This window comes from Eretmochelys imbricata, chromosome 13 (genome assembly GCF_965152235.1).
Source record: "Eretmochelys imbricata isolate rEreImb1 chromosome 13, rEreImb1.hap1, whole genome shotgun sequence".
NCBI classification, from domain to species: domain Eukaryota; kingdom Metazoa; phylum Chordata; order Testudines; family Cheloniidae; genus Eretmochelys; species Eretmochelys imbricata.
In genome coordinates this window covers 5,899,518-5,918,252 of record NC_135584.1, presented here as the reverse complement: position 1 = coordinate 5,918,252, position 18,735 = coordinate 5,899,518, and the positions used below count along the sequence as shown (strand labels likewise).

At 44.2% G+C, this 18,735-nt stretch overlaps 1 protein-coding gene across 1 annotated transcript; it reads right to left on the bottom strand.

The window, feature by feature from the left end:
- Positions 1–1,544: 1,544 nt before the first annotated feature.
- On the bottom strand, positions 1,545–17,054 carry PTK6 (protein tyrosine kinase 6). Its single transcript, XM_077832484.1, has 8 exons — positions 16,831–17,054; positions 15,935–16,056; positions 14,290–14,453; positions 8,084–8,237; positions 5,414–5,575; positions 3,844–4,025; positions 2,529–2,682; positions 1,545–1,732 (listed from the first exon to the last, which is right to left on the bottom strand). The coding sequence occupies exons 1-8, from the start codon at positions 17,052–17,054 to the stop codon at positions 1,545–1,547; spliced, it is 1,350 nt and encodes a 449-aa protein (XP_077688610.1).
- Between the last annotated feature and the right edge of the window lie 1,681 nt (positions 17,055–18,735).

Below are 18,735 nucleotides of genomic sequence, written 5' to 3'. Positions count from 1 at the left end.
CCGAAGGGCCATCTAGTCCAATATCCTGTGTCTGACAGTGGCCAGCACCAGCTGTCTCAGTGTGTAAGGTACCCTGCAATACACAGTCTTGGGATAACCTGCCTATGAGGAAAGTACTTCCTCCTCAGCCCCGCTAATTAGAGGTGGAGTTATGCCCTGGGGCATGAGCGTTTATATCCCTTCCAATGCCGTATATCCGCTTCTTCCTAATAAACCTGAATGCTATTATTTTAGCTAGCCCCAGAAAGTCTCGCTCTGACTCTTCGCTACTCAGGGTGTAGCGTTACATCCCAGCATCTTCCACCTCAACCGTTCATTCTCCTCTCCATAGTCTGCACTTGGAATCCTGCACAGGCCAGCTGAGATGTTCAGGGTGACAATCCTTCCATTCAGAAGCCGGAGAACTGAAAGCAGGGCTGGGCACTCCTGGTGGAAGATGTCTGGATGCAGAACTTTCCCTCTGCTGGTTCACCACAGTCTGAGTTTGATGCTTGGGAGCTTTTCGGGCAAGCATTTACCTGGACTTTGGGCTAGGACTATGCAGTCCCATCCCCTGCCCAGCTGGTGATTTGAGATAATTAAAATACATGCATAATGTGGAGTGAAGCAAATAAAAAAAATGGATTGAAAGGGAACATAATGGATTTGGGGCTAACCCTCATTACTCTAAAATATATATCCTGGATTGCACCCAATGTGTGGTGCAGAATTGGATGCACAATGCATTATATATTAATGGTCATCGTGATGTACTTTTTGAACAGTGGCAGCATGCAGTGACCCCATCCAGCGCAGCAGTCAGCGTATAACAATTTGTATTGAAGCAAAGCAATGGAATCCAAAGTTGCAGTTCAGTGCATGGGCCCCCTACAGCACATTTTGAATGGAATCAGGTGTTCTCTATTGGAAAAGGTGGGTAGACTAATATAAAGAGATTCCCACTGCTCCCTTTCCAAGACCCTGGAGTCTTGTGCAGCTGATCATTCTGTTATTCCTCACAGTGGAGTTCGATAAAGGCTCCCCTGGGACATGTAGATTATTGCCATATATTTTGCTAATCATTTACACATTCTAACATTACTGCAAAAATTCAGTCTTACAGAACACCATCGCGTCTATGGATCAGACATAATTATACAATGGTCTGGTCAGCAGGAAGTCTTGAAATGAATTTGCAAGGCGGACAGAAGGAATATATTGTCTATTAGGGGGAGAGAATCAACTCCAAATGGTTTTGCTGGTCTTTCTTCAGATTTTTTGTGTGAAATGATTGAAAACAAGTGACATGAGTCCTAGCTTCTGAAATAGATTCATCTTCTCTGGAAACAGCTGTTCCTGTTCTTTAAGCATGTATCCTTAGTACAGAATCCCTATTCTTCAGAAAATGATCTAGGAAAAGCCTGCAGATATCCGACCTACAGTGTGTACTTGTTTCAGAGGCCAGGGAGCTATTGGTTTCATATCCAGAAGTCTTTATAACAGAAATGTCAGGCTTAAAAAGAGGTGAAAGGAAACAGTAAAAGAAGGGCTCCTCTGTGTGGCTATCACTCTGGGTTCTCGTAGTACGTGAAACTGTGGAGTTTTCCTTTGAGGTGCTGGAAGTCAGGCCTCTGATCTGGACTGAGCTGCCAGCACTTGTGCATGGTTTCATAGAGCATGGGTGGGCACTTTGGTGGGCAGGACATCTTGAAACCTGTTTGGACTTTTTTGCAAACCTCGCTGTTACTCATACCTACAAATAAGGAAGAAAAAGTGTATTAGAAGCATAACTGCAGGGGGTCTTCAGTCACCCAAGTGCAGCCAGAATAACAACCAGAATCCAGTATCTTTGGGGGTAAGTGCCACTATTCCTCCTTGAAGCATATTTGTATGCACTTGGGAAAGTGGCTGCAATATAAATTGCCATGCTCAATTCTGCCCTCAGTTACACTCAAGTCAACGGGAAATATGCTGGTGTAACTGAGGGCAGAAAGGAGACTTTAACCTTGCTTTATACTGTGATGCATTCAGAAGAAGAGTGTTTTCCTAAGCTTTGATGCCTGTAACGTGTGTATCTTATCAGCACAAGAGCTGGGTGAAATTTTTTGACATTTATTTTCAGTGAAGAATGCAGATTTGATAACATCGAACCATGTGCATTCGGGTCAGTTTCATCAAATAGTTTCTGTTCGAAAACAACTTTTAAAAAATGCCAAAAGAACCAAAATGTTTCATTTAGAAAATTCCAAATGAAATGTATCAGTCTTCACATTTGAAATGTCTTTTTGTTTCAAAATTTCCTTTAATTATGTTATTTTTAAAAAATTAAAAACTTTTCCAAAATGCTCAAAATCAAAACAATTTTCTTCCCTTTTTTGGAATAGCCAGGGACCTGAAAAATCCATTATTTGCACAGCTCCAGTCATCATGGCTTCTTGCCGATGACTCTACCTTGGGCTCCAAACCAAACACAAAGCAGGTGCTTTCCACAATACTCTGTGAAATTAAGCTGAATGGCGAGGAGTTGCACACAGCATAAGGCACAATACCTGGGTATGGAATCTGTCCATAGGTGATAATTTCATACAGAAGGATCCCAAAAGACCAAACATCGGACTTGATGGAGTAGCGTCCGTGGGAAATGGCCTCAGGGGCTGTCCATTTATAGGGGATATTGTGGGAGTCAGACAAGTATACATCATCCTGCAAACACAAAGGATTTGTGATTAAAAGGAGAGGTAGATACAGCTCCTGGAAGCAGGGCTCTGCTCCCTCCAGATGTCAAAAATCTGTGCCATTTGGTTTGGACTGCAGGAAACAAAACTGGGATTTCACAGCAGGTGAGACTGGCTAATTGCTCTCCAAGGACCAGGCATGAGACCAGTCTGAAAAACTAGGCAAAGCAGAAAAAGAGGAATCACCCTCCCCCACAAGTTGTGGAGCTCCTCTGCGCAGTCCATGTCAGCCCAGAATAATATTCCATGACTCTCTCATTCTCTCCCCCGCCCCAGTCCCCGAGATTCCATCCCTGGCCTTTTCTCTACGTGCTACTGGGCAGGGAGCCTCGACGGGATGGCTTCACATCCCACATTGTCTCCATATCCTTCCCCCCAACTCTTGACCAGAGCAACCATACTGGTTCAGCAGCTCCCAGGCCTTCTGCAACCACAGAAAACTGGGAGGGATTTGGCTGTAAGGGATCTTTAGTGTATTTGTCGTCAATGTTGTTTCGGGATTGAGCAGCACCTGTTGTGGAAAGCTTCTCCCATCTACTGATCATTGGATCCATTCCAACCAGCTTTATTCTACAATCCTTCCTCACCTCTTGTCACTGCCTGAGTTGAATAGAGTTACTCACATGAGTAAACACAATCCTACAGGAGAATGGATTGCAGAATCAGGCCCTGAGAGAATTCCTTTGCAAATGCGCCTATTGCTCCATTAATTTGTGTGTCCAAAGTTAGCCACATTTTAACATTACTCAGAGGGGAATGTATTCAGAGTGCCGTGGAGTAAATCCATCTGCAGGTTGCATGGGGGTAACTGTGAACAGATTATGGCTCATTGTTATAGAATCATAGAATACCAGGGCTGGAAGAAACCTCAGGAAGTCATCTAGTCCAACCCCCTGCTCAAAGCAGGCCCAATCCCCCAATTTTTGTCCCAGAACCCTAAATGGCCCCCTCAAGGATTGAACTCACAACCCTGAGTTTAGCAGGCCAATGCTCAAACCACTGAGCTATCCCTCCCACACAATTACGTTATCATAAACTCACTGAGGGATTCATCAGGGTCCAACAATCACATTTCCTTACTTCCCCCTTCCAAACCAACAGTTGTCAGCCCTGAGTTGATTTACAATACCTTAATAAGCCTGGCCAGGCCAAAGTCACCCACTTTGCAGATGTTGTTATCTCCAACAAGAATATTTCTAGCAGCTAAATCTCGGTGAACAAAATTCTGAGACTCTAAGTAGCACATTCCATCAGCCACCTGGGATGCCATGTCAACCAGGTCAGTCGTTTGCAGATGCTCTCCTTCTGACTCTGATAAAAAGTGAATGAAAGATCCTTCTATTATTATCTAGCTCCAATGGCCATGTAGATCAAAGACAGGAAAATAGCTCTGGATGGTGGAAGGCACACTGTGGTAAAAAGGCAAAGCAAGATCTTAGCTGGTCATGGAAGCCTGTGTAGAAGTCACAAAGGGGTAAGAGCATGCTCATGTGTTAAATTTAATTTCAGTCAAAAAGTTCCAGAGAGAGTTCCAGAGGTAGAGCAGTAGATCTAATACCTCTTCCGTCATCTGATAAAATAGGCTCGGTTTTGTATTTGACAAGTTGAAGCATGTGAGAAAGAAAGATAGAAAGAAGAATTCCAAAGACATAAACATATTCAATTTTAAGAGATTTTAACTTGACATTTTTCAAATTTTGAAATTTAGACAAAATTTCCAGCTTTGATAAAAACAATAGGAAAAATATTGAAAAAAAATCAGCAAATTTTTACTGTTTTTTTTCCTATCAGCGTAAATTTTAACTATTTATTCTCCCAACAATGTAAATGTATCCAAAGATCGGGGGAAAAAATCAAAATATCTCTGGAAACACCTCCTGCTCCAACACAATAGATCTCTGTATTGCATTTCCTTGGATGACAAAAGTTGACGTCACTGAACTTAGTGAATCAATTCCATCCCTGCTGTTGTTAAAACCAATGATGGATGGAGAGCAAGGATGAAATTGTGCCTCTGACTTTTCCCCACAATTAAATTATCTCCGCCATCAAAAAGTATAAGGTAATCACTGACATGGGTTTAGTATCGTCCCGCCACAACTGTCTTGGGCTAAAATTTTCAAAAGCAACAAAGTCACTTAGGACCCTAAATTTCTTTTTTAAAAGTGACTTAGGCTCTGACCCTCAAAGGTATTTAGGTGCCTAACTCCCATGGGTATAGGGACCTAAAATACCTTTGAAAATCTGAACCTTAGGAGTCCAATGAGAGACTTAGCTTCTTAAGACACTTAGGTGGTTTCAAAAAGTGAAAGCTGGGTCACTTTCTACCTGCTTAATCCCAGAACCTTGAGGTATCTGTGGTTCCTAAGAGACTAGACCACCATTTAAAAAAATGGACAACAATTACTTTGGAGGTTTCCGTTGTTGGGAGCCCTACATGAGACAGCTACTACCTGAACAACCAGACCTGCCATTGGCTTCACCTACTACTAGATCAGTCATACTTGTCCCAGATATAGCTCCTTCCGGGAGATCATCCTCTAGTTTTTATGATCCATCCTCTAGTGCCCTCTTTTTAACCTCAGCTTGTATCATTGCTGTAAGTTATGGAAGAAGGGAGAGGGTGGCTTGAAGATCAAACCTCTTTCTCCACTCACCATGGCTTGAAGTCATCTGGGAACACCACTACTCTGCCTTACCTCGGAGAAAATCTAGTAGGTTTCCTTTGAGCATGAGCTCGGTGATGATGTAGACAGGGTCTCCAACAGAAGATATGGCATAGAGGGAGAGGATGTGCTTGTGCCTCAGATTCTTCATTACCTCAGTTTCATTCTTAAAAGTGGCCTGGTACGTCAGGTCAGCTGCAAAGGACCCGTGTAAGAAAAGAGAATGGAAAGGAATGAGGTGCTTTAATAGAGATCTTAACATTGAATTACCTCTTCCAAGGCTACTGGCAGAAACCTAAGAGATATGGAGACATGGGCATTCATGTCCATCATAAAACAACTTAGAATACTTGGACAAAGAAATTGTTCCACTAACACCCCTTTGTAGATGAGAGATGCGGAATCCTAAAATGGGGCTTTTCACAGAGCTAGTCTCTGGTGTTACTCTTGAGGTGATAGTGTTAATACTGTTGCCCCTTTTCGACCTAAGCAGCTAGTCAAATTTCGGGGCCGTGAGGATGTTCCAGTTGGAAACAGAAATTGATGGAGTCTGGCATTTTCTTTGATGCAGTCTTATTTATTTATAAGGAAATAGTCCAAAGTACAAAGCCCAAAGTCCTGCTTCTCCGAATGCAGGAGAAGTCAAGAACAAAAGGAGAGGTGTCTTAGCTTACAGCCCCAAGCCTTTTTAGCCAACACCAGTCTCAAAAGCTCTCTCTCTAGCTTTTCCAGGGTCACATTGTGCTCACAGGCTACTGCCTGGCTTTCTGGATTTTTGCCTCAGCTGCTCTCTCTTCTATGTGGTCTTAGTTTCTGTGCATTCTCCCTTCACACTCACACCTCAATCAAAAGCCCCTCTACTCTGCCCACCCAGTTTAAAACTCCTGAGTGAGTTCACAACCTCTTTCCCCTCCCCGCCCCCCCCTGCCCCCCGTTGTCTTAGGGGAGACGCCTGTGCTTAACTTATCCTGAGAGTTGTGTTAATTGAAGGGTGCGTTCGCACCCCATCTCAAAGAGGTTTGTGACCCATTCAGTCACCTGTACCTCTCAGCATACTAATACGGTGACTGGTGTGATGCAGCAGGGCCCAGGAGCAGTGGGAGAGTGATCTTACTGGGGTCTGGGAAGTGGGCAGGCATAAGCCCTAGGCTAATTAAGGATGGTTCCCTGTAGAGTAGGGAAGCTTACTACAGGTTAATTGGAGCACCTGTAGCCAATCAAGGCCCTGTCAGGAACCTAATTAAAAAAAACCTGCTTCAGGCAGACAGGATGGTGTGAGGAAGGAGAGAGGGCTGGAGTTTGGAGGTGTGTTGCTGAGAATTAAAAGACCAGAGAACTGGAGGGAGGGAGGACAGGGAGACTCCCTCCCCGAGTGTCAAGGACTGAGGGTAACCCTACCCAAAGGGGAAGAGGGTAAGAAACCCACAGAGGTTGAGAGGGGCTGGGGCTCAAAGTGAGGAGCAAGCCCAGACCCCTTCCCCGCTTCTCTCCTCTACCACCTTCCTGGGCCACTAGCGGGGCCCTCAGCTCCCCAAGAGGGCAAGGGGTGGTGTCCAAGCACCCCCCGCCACGAAAAGCACGGGACCCACCATATCCAGTATGGCAAAATGGCCAACGTTGGTATCAGCTTTAGGACCCTGCATGGAGCCATGGGACTTTAGTGACTCATTTTGGCAGCTGGACCAAGTGGGACCTATTATCTCCCACTCAGGACTACAAAGCCATGTCCTGATGGGCACAAAGGAAGTGGTTTTTCAATAACGTTGGCTCAATTAGCTTAACACAAGTGAAAAGGTCTCTCAATACTCATCAAGATGCAGCTAACACACTAAAATCCATAGACCTGGCTGGGTTTGAACTTAGGGTAGATTTTTTGGAGCCAGACAAAGCAGGAGGAAGGCCTTTCAGAGAGAAACCCTGGGAAAAGCCTGCTCAGAACGGAGTTGGGGCTACAGTTCATGTTCTAGATACAGGTCTGCCAAGGGCTTTGTTATTATATAAGTCAAGGATAAAGGCAAACCTCAGGGGTGGGGGTGAGTTTGCACCATAACCACAGTGGTTACAAATACTTTGCATTTCTTCACTGCCCTTAAAAAAACCCAGCAACAACGACTGATGATCTTCTATCAGAGTGGAACGCATGTCTACAGTGATACAACCCTACCCATGCAACAAGGCATTCTGGGAGTTGTAGTTCCTGGAGGCACCCTTGCAATTATAGGCTAGAGAAAAAAATGCTGGGAAAGGGAGCAGGAATATAAATTCTCTTTTTTCCAATCTCCTGCCTATAATAATCTTCTGTTGACAGGTAGGAGAGGCCTGCTGCCGCAGTGACTGGGGTCTTTGCTGAGAGGAAATCAGGGAAGGAGGCTAGGAAGGGCTGTGGGAAGCAGTCTGAGAAAGATCCAGGAAAAAGGCCAAAGAAGCAGGCAAGGCTCTGGAACCATGGGAGGGGTATGTTCTTTGTTCAGGAGAGGGCTGCGTCAGAACCACTGGACTGGGGGTGAAGGCTTAGACTTGCGTTAGAACAGCTGTTTGTTGTCAATGGACTCTCATTATCCTGAAAAGGGTAGAGTTTTGGTTTGGCCAGGGGTTGAGACTAGCCAGACAGTGGGGGAAGCTGAAGCAGCAGAGAGAAGACAAGCCACTGCTACCCTCTCTAGATAAAGAATACAAACATTCCTCCAGAAGAAAAGCTGTCACCTTTGGGGATTGTTTTAATTGCAACTTTGACCTTGTTTTTCCAGTATCCTTCATAGACCTCTCCAAAGTATCCAGCTCCCAGCTTCTTGACCAGACTGAATTCTTCTTTGGGTCTTTCCCATTCATCCCAGTGAGGCAGGGGCTCTTGTTCTTGCTAGATTAAACAACAACAAAACAACATTATACTGTTTCAGCCTGAGAAAGTCCATCGGGGGAAATAATGGAGATATACATCTGCCACTGACAGCCTGGCCAGCAGGTGGCTGAAGGACTGGCTAGAACAACATGAATCGGTGCTCTCTGTTGTGATCGGTGCTCTCTGCGAGGGCTGATGAACCGATCGATCAGGGTGATCAATGGGATTATACATCCAGAGAAAGGATGTACAATCCCATTCGCTCTACACCACTCAGTTGACACCAAGATGTTCCAGAATACTGTGCTCCTCCAATGTGTCATTACCATGGAGGAGCTCAGATACCATGGAGATGGTTTGCAGACCACATTGAGGGAAGCCATGTAAGCACCTAGACAATTAGACCATTTGGGGGCAGGCAACACACGTTTCTCCACTTGCAAAAATGCCACCTTCTCTTTCTTTACTTTCTCTTTTGCAACATGAAAGGCAGTGTCTACAAGCATAAACCCCATGCCACTTCACCAAGGAAAAGTGTTATTTTTTAATTTCAAAAACAAATGAGACTTCACTATCTAGAGAGCAAAGGTGCACTCCAGGCCAAGTTCCTAACTGCAGCCTATGTGACATAGTCACAACTGGAAATGATCTCCCCCCTAGGGTTAAATCTATGATTTTTTGTTGCCAAATCTCAAGGTTTCCAATATGAATATCTATGAAGCAAAAGCTGGTGGCTTGGCTGACTTCTCTACAGGTGTCCTATTTGCGAGACAAGGCTTCTTCATTGCATCCTTCTTCTGTTATAGTGAGGCATGTGTGCACAGGCAGCAGTGAAGGTGTTAAGGAATGGTCTACGTATCAGCTGCTATTTCCATGTCACTGGGTGAGCATAAGAGATGCTACATGCTTCCTTAGTCATATGACATACAAGTGGTATCTGGGGGTCTGCATCTATCTTCCACCCCCACAAAGCTCCAATATACACCCAAACCACCTGCCAAGCCGAGATGCTATCCTGATACCTTGCTCCTTCAGTCTCCTTTGCCATTTCTTGATATTTTTATGCATTAATTTGCCAACATAATTCTGAGGGTAACTCCCCTGACTTCAATATTTATACCAGGGATCTATTTTTGCCAAGCAAATTTGATTTCTATAGTTGCTGATCTTACAAAATGGGCAGTGACTAATAGGATGTATATACAGCATTGAAAGAACTTGTATAATTTTATTCCTGGGGGAATTCTGCGCCAAAAAATTAAAAATTCCGCACCAAAAATTAAAAATTCTGCATATTTTATTTGTCAAAATAACGCAACATAATCATGCCAGTTTCAATTATTTTAGTAATTTATTTAAACTGCAATACAGAAAAAAGTCACAACAATCCAGCATTACCTAAACACATGAAAGTTACGTTGCAAATACTTGGTAACCAATATCCTGCATTCCACTTATAATTCTGGATTTTCATTTAAATTACATTACAGAACACCAAACAGCAAAATAAAAATAATGTAGAATGTCATTTTAAATTGCTCAGACTTTCACACATGAAAGTCATTCAATTTTGCTAATCATTGTCCGGCATTTCAGTATAATCCGGTATTTTTATTTACATTACAGTAAAGAAAACGAAGAGCCTTCAAGTTTTTCTCATTTAGTGATTTCCTTCTTGCTGAAAGGATCAAATTGTACAGTGAAAAACTTCTTTTTGCATCTGCAGGGTTTGAGACAGCATTTATGCAATTCAAGGTCAATTTGGCAATATTTGGAATCCTCTCTTTCACCGACAGCAAAAAACACTTGGAGGTCTACAAAAATAGGTTTACTTTGAATAGCTTCAAGCACGATCTTTTCCTTGTACAGTTTTAGCTCCTGTTCAGGTACCTCAGAAAAACCACGTATTGCTTGAAAATACTCACACAGTGTACTGGCAAGATATAAACACAATGAGGATCAAATAACCTACAAGCCTTCAGAAAATTCAGACCTGGTTGTCCGAAGGACAAATATTTGTTAAGCTTTTGAGAAGCTTCATGGACTGCCTCTTTAAAGAGATCTAGAAAGGCTAGTCTTTCAACAGGAGATAAGTTTTCCCTAAATTTGAAAAACTCTGAGGTGCTTTCTCAAGGGAGCTCTAGATGTGAACTGAAATATATCTGCTGTTCTTCCAGAAGGTCAAATGCTTTAACAGTGCAATCCTTCCTGCTCTCAAATGCCAGATTTAAGCAGACTTTTTTCATCTTTCTGTGCTAGAAAAGTGATCTGTACTTTCAATAACACATATTTAGTTGGGTCATTCAGCATTTTCTGAATAGTTTGCACAGAAACTGAGGAGATGCTGTTGCTCTCTTCGCTGAAGAACTCTTTGTAGAACTGAAAGTTCTTAGAGTGATACTGAACTTCATGAAACCAGATGTTCCAGTGTGTTCTACCCGGGCTACAAGGCATGGATGCTTTTGCATCTGGAGACTCCTCTTGTAGTTTCTGGTTCATGAAATGGAGGTACCTCACTTTCCTACTACCAGAGTTATAGAACATGTTTTCAAAGCACTTTACATATGTCTCAACCAGCTGAAAAGGCTTTCTAAATGATTCACCAATTAAATTAACAATACGTGCTAAACAGGTGATATGCACAGTATTTGGAAACAGTGTAGAAAACACAGAATCAAATGCCTTTTTCATGTAACTAACATTGTCAGTATCAATTACTAAAACATTTTCATAATCAAGCTGGTACTCATTTCCTGCTTTGACTACAGCCTGTGAAACAGCTGACTGATTAACAGCATCTGAAAACATTTTATCCATCAAAAGAGAGTTAACATGCCCACGGCAAGCAGGTTGTAATGGTGTAAACAGTACATTCAGAACTGATCTTGCCTCATCATCACAACATTCATCAAAGATAATAGCGATTTTCTTGTCTTTAAGCTTCAGTTTTAAGTTTTCCTTTCCTTTGAGGTACACTTCAGGTGAGTATGACTCAGTCAGTTGTGTCCTATCAGGAATTGCACCACCATTCTAGACCCTGCTGTCAAGAAATTGTCCCACAAGTGGGTGGTCCATCTTTGACATAGGGATGTTGGCACCTGCTAGTGTCTTCACTCGTGCTATACAAATCTGAAAGTAGAGAAGTTAGGTGAGTCTTGAGTGAGCACCAGTGTTTACTATCCATGAAACGTTTTTAATCTTAGATTAATACATTTATTCACGTTATATTTAGTTCCAAATGTCTAGATTTTAATTTAGATTTATAGTATAGTAAATGATCACATGATTACATATATATTGTAATATTCAGTTATTTGGCTTATGCCTCTATTCAAGGAGACTTGCACTCAATAACAAAAATGCATTATTAAATTACAATCGACTGTAGAACATCACGTGAAAGTGCAAAAGTGACAGTGTAAAGTGTGTTATCAACAGAAGACTGACCACAGTCATCACTTAAAAAAAGTTTAAAACCAGAGCTGTCAATTCCAGATCTCCAAGCAAGTGAAGAGACCCCATCAGTATAGCTTTTCTAAGCTACTTATCTTATTTTTCTGTATTATAACATTTTCTGATATTTTCCACTCACCTCCACACATTCTTTCTCCACCTGTGTTTTGTTTTTCAGTGTACTTTTTTCTGTCTTCCTCTTGAGCCGTATCTTCCTTCAGTTTGGGTTTTTTTTAAAGCAAAATAATCAACAAATTACAGACCGTCGGTCATGATTGAGAATAAGATTGCAGGACGCGTAAAATAATTTGTCCCCTTCCGTATGCAGTTTTGCAGGGAATTCTTGAGCATGAGAAGCTGGCATAGCTGTTTTCGGTGCAGGATGTGAAAGCCATTCACGTCATGCATAAGAATGAATAACCCTTTGGTAACTTCATCTGGACCTGGCTGGCTACTTCGGGAAGTGCTTAGGTCTGACTGTCTTGATATTTTATTGACTGCTTGACAAATGTTTTATTTGCCCTCAAAGTCTTTTTTTAAAATAGGTAAATAAAATAGATTCTGAGCTGTAATCTAATCCCATTGTGCCACTAGAGCAGCGGAAAAAAGCAAGAAACCACATAGATCTTTCCTAGCTGAGGATTCCCTTCCTGTCATTTACAATAAAGTGCCTTTACACCACCCTGGCAATGTAATGGAGCCTTACAACTTTTACACCTGTTTTATGCTGCTGGGGGAATTGATTAAGAATGGGAACAATTCAATAACAACAGTAGGAACTAATAACTAAGCAGGCAGGCTGCTACATTTTCTGCTCTTCTTGAGGGGATAAAGCCTGCCTTGAACCTACCTCCAAACAACCTGAAGCTCTATCCCTCCATGTGGGGAGTGCTGCAAGAGCCTCTCGCGCTCATTCAGTCACATGCACACCCAGCCCCGTCCGCCTGGCGGTGATTGATGTCTCCCCACACACGCCCAGCCCCGCACCCCCAGCAGTGATCTCCACCAGTTGCTCCAGGTGCTAGAAGAGAGATATCCGGGCTGCCTGGGAAGGGGCATGTGTCCCCCGCAGATTTCTTTGGTTCTCCATTTTTCTGTGGGGAAGCAAAAAAATCTGCAGAGGATATGAACTCTGCGTGTGCGCAGTGGGGCAGAATTCCACCAGGAGCATATAATATACGTGCAGTCACTAGAGGGCAGTGTTCGGTTGACACTAAGTGTGCATTTCTGTGTTGGGGGCTGATTTATTTACTCATTCGCAGATTTATAAGGCCAGAGAGGACCATTGTGATTAACAAGCGTGATCTCCTGGATAAGAAAGGGCATGGGTCTTCCCTGAATTAATTTCTGTTTGAACAAGAGCATATTTTTTTAGAAAAACATCCAATCTGGATTTTAAACTGGCCAGTGATGGGGACTCCACCACAGCCCGTGGTAAGGTGTCCCACTGGTAAAAAAAAAAAAAAAAAAAAAAATGATGATGATTTATTTACAATCTGAATTTGTCTAACTTCAACGGCCAGCCAATAGCTCGTTATACCTTTGCCTGCTAGACTGAAGAGCCCATTGTCAAAGTTTTGTTCCCCATGCAGGTATGTACAGAGTGTGATCAAGCCATCCCTTAGCCTTCTCTTTGTTAAGGTAAACAGATGGAGCTCCTAGAGTTTATCACTATAAGGCATGTTATCCAATTCTTTAATCATTCTCGTGGCTCTTATAGACTCATAGACTTTAAGGTCGGATGGGACCAGTGTGATCATCTAGTCTGACCTCCTGCACATCGCAGGCCACGGAACCTCACCCACTCCTATAATAGACTCATAACCTCTGGCTGAGTTCCTGAAGTCATAGAATTATACCACTGGAAGGCCCTCGAGAGGTCATCTAGTCCAGTCCCCTGCACTCATGGCAGGATCTAGACCATGGTATCTCTCTCATGGTATAAGTGTGCCAACTCACATATCACCTAACAATAAGAATACTTAGGGCCAGATCTGCAAAGGTATTTACTCACCTGAAGATGCAGGTAGGTGCCTAGAGGGATTTTCAAAAATGCCTAAACAGATTAGGCATCTAACTTCTATTCATTTCAATGGGAGTTAGGGGCTTAACCTGTTTACCAGCTCTTGAAAACTCTACTATGTGCTTATCTGCATCTCCAGGCACTTAAATACCTTTGAAATCTGGCCCTCGGTGCTTAGATGGCATCTGCCTCCTAATGATTCCACAAAAGTGGGTATTATTCTCCTCATGTTACATATTGGGAAACTGAGGCACAGGTAGGTTTCAGGACTTGCCCAAAGTCAGAGAGTCAGTGACAGAGTCAGGAATAGCATCCAGGTCTTCTGATTTCAAGTCCCCTGGTCTAACTAATAGATTTTAAGATCTCCTGAACAACACAAACCAGAGAATTTCACCCTGTGATCGAGCCCATCTGACCTCCTGTGTAACACAAGCCATAGTATTTCACGCAGTCACCCCTGTACTGAGCCCATCTGACCTCCAGGCCTGTATGCAAGAAGACATCAAGCTTGCCCTGCCATATCCTGACCCACTCACCAACTAACGTTCCCACCACAAGCATCATCCTGGCAGTTCTTGGCTGGCTCAGATTTACCTTCCAGCAGGGGATGGTCAGTCTCAGGCCGTGGGAGAGGGTCTTCGCTTTGTAATGCTCCACCAGGCTGCGCAGATCAGGGAAGGAGAACACCACGTTCATGTAGAGGTTCCCCTGGGGGTTCTGCCAGATCTTGTAGTGCCTCACAATTGAGTCATCCCGAACTGTGAAATCAAGGAGGAGAGGCAGAAGGAGCACACACTGCAAAACAGTCATTAAATGTGTTGCTACCTTCCTGTGCCAGTAACTGACAGCATGCCAGGAGGCAAGAAGTCATTCCTCACACACCTGTCACTGGTGGGGGAAAGGTTTGGATTTGTTCAGGGTCTGCCTACCTCCTACACCTGGGTTTCAGAATCGAATGTGGTGATCCCTCACTAAAATCACCAATTTGCTTTAACTTAAGGCCCGGCTGTCAGAGGTACTGAACAATCTGTCGCTCTCATTGACTCCAGAGTTGTGGGTGCTCAGCCCCTTTGGAAATAAGGCCCTTGGTGTAATGGCGATTGTAATCCCTGGAGACAGAGAACACCTCTAACAGTGGCTATAAAGCACCTTGCTCACTCCGGGTACGGAAATGAACCAAATATTTAGCTAACGAGAATGCGTATTAGTGATGACTAGCAATGCATTCAGGAATTTTAGTGGGTCAGTTCCCTTCAAACACTGCCAGTGCTTACAGAGCAGAATCCAGTGTCCTCTTATCTTGTGTTTCTGATCCTTGTTCCCTGCTGCACACTGACTCAATGCACACCTCTGTTAGACACATGCTCTGCCACAAGTCTTCCTGGAACTCACAAGCTGGCCCGATTTCAGCTGGAACTATGGGGGTTTTTTAGGTTTAAATACATGTTTACATTTAAGGCCCTGCCCTTAACTTAAATCACTCATTCCTGGCAAACATCTGGGTTATTTTTGCTCTGTTTCCTGGTAGGTATTGTCCTGAGGCTTCGTGCAGCCGCAGGAGATTAACCATAGGAATTGCACGCTGTAAACTTTACTGCTGTCTTCCTGTTACAGAGAGGCTCAGAATCCCCATTTCTAGCAGCAGTCCGAGCAGTTGGCTCAAAGGAACAACTTGCAATGCGTGTGATCTGGGATGGAGGAGGGGAATAAGTATGTGATTTCTATACTATGGAATGGAAAGTGGTCACATGTGGTTTCTTAAAGAGACACGCCAGCCTGCTGAGCACACTTCTTTCCAAAATGTTTGTATCTACGCAGCTCGCTAGCTGTGAAAGAAATGGGTGGAAGAAGCATTAGTGTATTTTCAGCATCCGACAAAGTTTTGTTTATGGTCAGTTTCACCGATTCCCTGGAGTAACAAGCTAAACAATTTCACAGGAAAATGCCTTATTAATAGGAACAGGTGGAGCAGAAAAAAACCCCTTACTTATTACAAAGGAATTAAAGAAAGAAATCAAGACATACCATTGAATGAAAGGGCACTCTATCCAAAAGGGGAAGGTTCTTCCAATTTAGCCAATTCAAAAAAATGGATAGTGTCTCTTTAGCATGGCTGGCTCCTGTGAAATTGCTCAATAGTCCAGAAAAGGAAATTCCGTATTCAGAGGTCTAAGCAAAAGGGCTGGTGTCTTGTTACAGAGGGTGGGTCAGAAGGAAGGAGAGAAATAGCTTGACTTACCTGAAAGCACGTATTCAGCATCTTTTTTCTCACTGATTCGGATTAGAAAGGCCCCGGTCTTGTTCTTATCCGACAGCAGTCTCTGTAAAGTCTCAGAACGCGAGATCTGCCCAAAAAACCAGCTGGAGGAGGAGAGAAAATAAACTTGTGTTGAAATGGAGTCTCTCTAGAGCGTCAGCACACACGAGGATCTCTGCATCAACCTACCTAGCTCTATTGTAACAACTCCATGGCCAGCGAGAGACTTCGCTGTGTTGCTGTTCTGCATCCCCCAAATCACAAAGAACCTGCTTCAGTGGACAGGACCCTACCCCCCGCTCCCTAAACACATCCCCCAAGCTAAGGAAGGTTCAGTCTCTTTCTGCATCTATGACTTCTTTTGGGATTGTTGCATTGTCTCTCTGGGATTCACAGCCGAAGAGTAGGGGTTCAGGCTTCCCAGGACCCTTCCCCTGCTTTGCACCATATTGGTGAGGCAAAACAGCCATAAATGAAGCTTGTTGACCTAAGGTTATGCCTGCTCTGGGTCACTGGCATGGCACAAAGGCAGCCAGAGCATGCCCATGACTCAGGCCCTAGATAGCTAGTCCTCCCTACTTCCCTGTCCAGAGGCTGTCCTTGTCATCCAGTGCTGGGCATATGGGTGTCAGACATAGGTTCTCTTGGGCCTTGCCTTGTGGGATGCTGCCCCGGAGTTTCATTGTAACCTAACCCTTTGTAAAAGGGCGGTAGTTTCCTCTAGAGAAATAAGGGAGAATCTATGGATCAGGTTCAGACACTGACACCAAACTGCTTGGCTTGGCTAAACTGCCATTTGGCTAACAAGTGCAAAGCCCTCTGATCTTCCAGCATTAAACAGTGGTTACGATTCCTGACCCCAGCGGGGTTTTACTTACGGTTCTGCCTCCATTGTCTCCTGCTCAGCTAAATAATTGTAAGGAACATAACCTTCAGCTAGGATCCTGTTCGAGCCATCGACTTTCTTGGCCCACCACCATTCTCCTTCTTGCCTGATGACCTGGAATAGGTCTCCTGCCCGGAAGCTGATTTCTGTCCGTGTCCTGGCATCAAAGTCCCAGAGGCTGGTGTACAGAGGACTGGCTCCAAGCCTGGAATTCATGCTGCCGGTTGGAGGAGCTGAATTATGGCAGAAGTTAGGTTTCCCCGCAGCAGAGCCAAGGTCAACGAGGTTCTCATAGTTTTCCAGCCATGAGCTCTTTAAACAGCTGTGCCGAGCAGCCCTGGAATGCTTGTCTCCTGCTGCCTTCCAAAGGTGTCTGTGTAACTCTGCCAACCCATCTCACCGGAGGCAGGTCAGATGGTACCTGCCAGGAGCAGACTTTGCAAAACGCCCTCTGCACATCATGTTCTTTATAGCTAAATTGCAGCCCTGCCCTTAAGCCACGCCTCTTTTGGCAACAAAAGGACAGAAGGAAGCCAAGTGAATTACTGCTAGGTTTCAGGTGGGTGCAAGGCACCAATCCTGTGAAGCAAGCAGGGCTGCCTAGCTAAAGGCCAGAGGCGGAGGGGCCATGCGTGACCGATGAGGTTTCACTTTAGGGTACGTCTGCACTGCAACTGGGAGGTGTGATTGCCATGTGCAGACATACAGGGCCTACCTTTACTTTAACTCACTCACATACAGATAGCAGTGACGCTGTGGCAGGACGGACTTCATCCCGGGCTATACAAGCCCACCTGGGACCTTAGGTATCATTTGGGTGGCTAGCCGTGTTGTCATGGCTTCATTGCCATTGGTCCCCAAGCTAGCTAGATTGCAAGCACACCCCTTGATTGCAGCGTAGCCATCCCATGAGTGAATTTCACCCAGTTGTAGGTTGCTACATGGGAGAGGGGAAGGGGAGAGAAAGGGGGGAAACAGAGATGCTAGAAGACAAGAGAGGGAGAGGAATTTATAGAGAGAGATGAGGGTCAAGGAGGTTAAACAGGGAGGAAAGGGAAGAGAGAGAAAATGGGGAAAGAGGCGAAGGGGAGGGGAATAGGGAATAAAATGGAATTTTAGAGGGTTAGTGGCGATTCTTGAGTTAGCCTGAGGATTTCACGCATGTTAAAAAGGCAGTTATTACACATGACACATAAGGGTGTAAAGCAATATCCTGGCCTCTGTTTTGGGGCAGGGAGCTGTGGTCAATGTCTCTCTCATGCCCCAAAACAGAGGCCAGGAGGATATTGCCTTGCACCGTTATGTGCCATATGTAATAACTGCCTCATAAAGCCACTCAGCTGTATGTGCGGTCCGATCCCCCTACCCTGTGCCTCTTATGGGGCCTGATCCAATTCTCGTTGAAGTCAATGGAACACTTCCTGTTGACTTTGCTGGGTTCTGGACGGGGTCCATACAGGGCTTTTCACCTGCAGATCTCAAAATACGTAGCCTAGACAAACCTATATAAGATGGGTGCACAACTGGCTGGAAAATCATACTCAAAGAGGAGTTATCAATGGTTCACAGTCCAGCAATAGGGGAAACCGAGGCACAGGGAAGTCATTTTTAATTCTAATCCTGGCTTCCAAAGCAAAGCACTTGCAACTCCTCCCAGGGTGGTTTCATCCACAAACTTTATAAGTGTACTCCCTGTGCCATTATCCAAATCATTTATGAAGATATTGAATAGAAACAGGCTCCAGACAAATCCCTGCGGGACCCCCATCGATATGGCCTTCCAGCTGGACTGTGAACCATTGATAACTCCTCTTTGAGTATGATTTTCCAGCCAGTTGTGCGCCCACCTTATAGTAGATTTGTCTAGGCTATATTTCCTTGGTTTGCTTATGAGAAG

Bases quoted from the DNA above. Each gene is read 5' to 3' on its own strand.
- PTK6 (XM_077832484.1), bottom strand. From the start codon at position 17,054: ATGAATTCCAGGCTTGGAGCCAGTCCTCTGTACACCAGCCTCTGGGAC. The intron at 8,238-14,289 runs GTAAATCTGAGC...TGTTTAATCTAG, and splicing joins TGACCATCCCCTGCTGGAAG to CAAGAACAAGAGCCCCTGCC. The intron at 5,576-8,083 runs GTGACAGCTTTT...GGTCCTTTGCAG, and splicing joins AATTAAAACAATCCCCAAAG to CTGACCTGACGTACCAGGCC.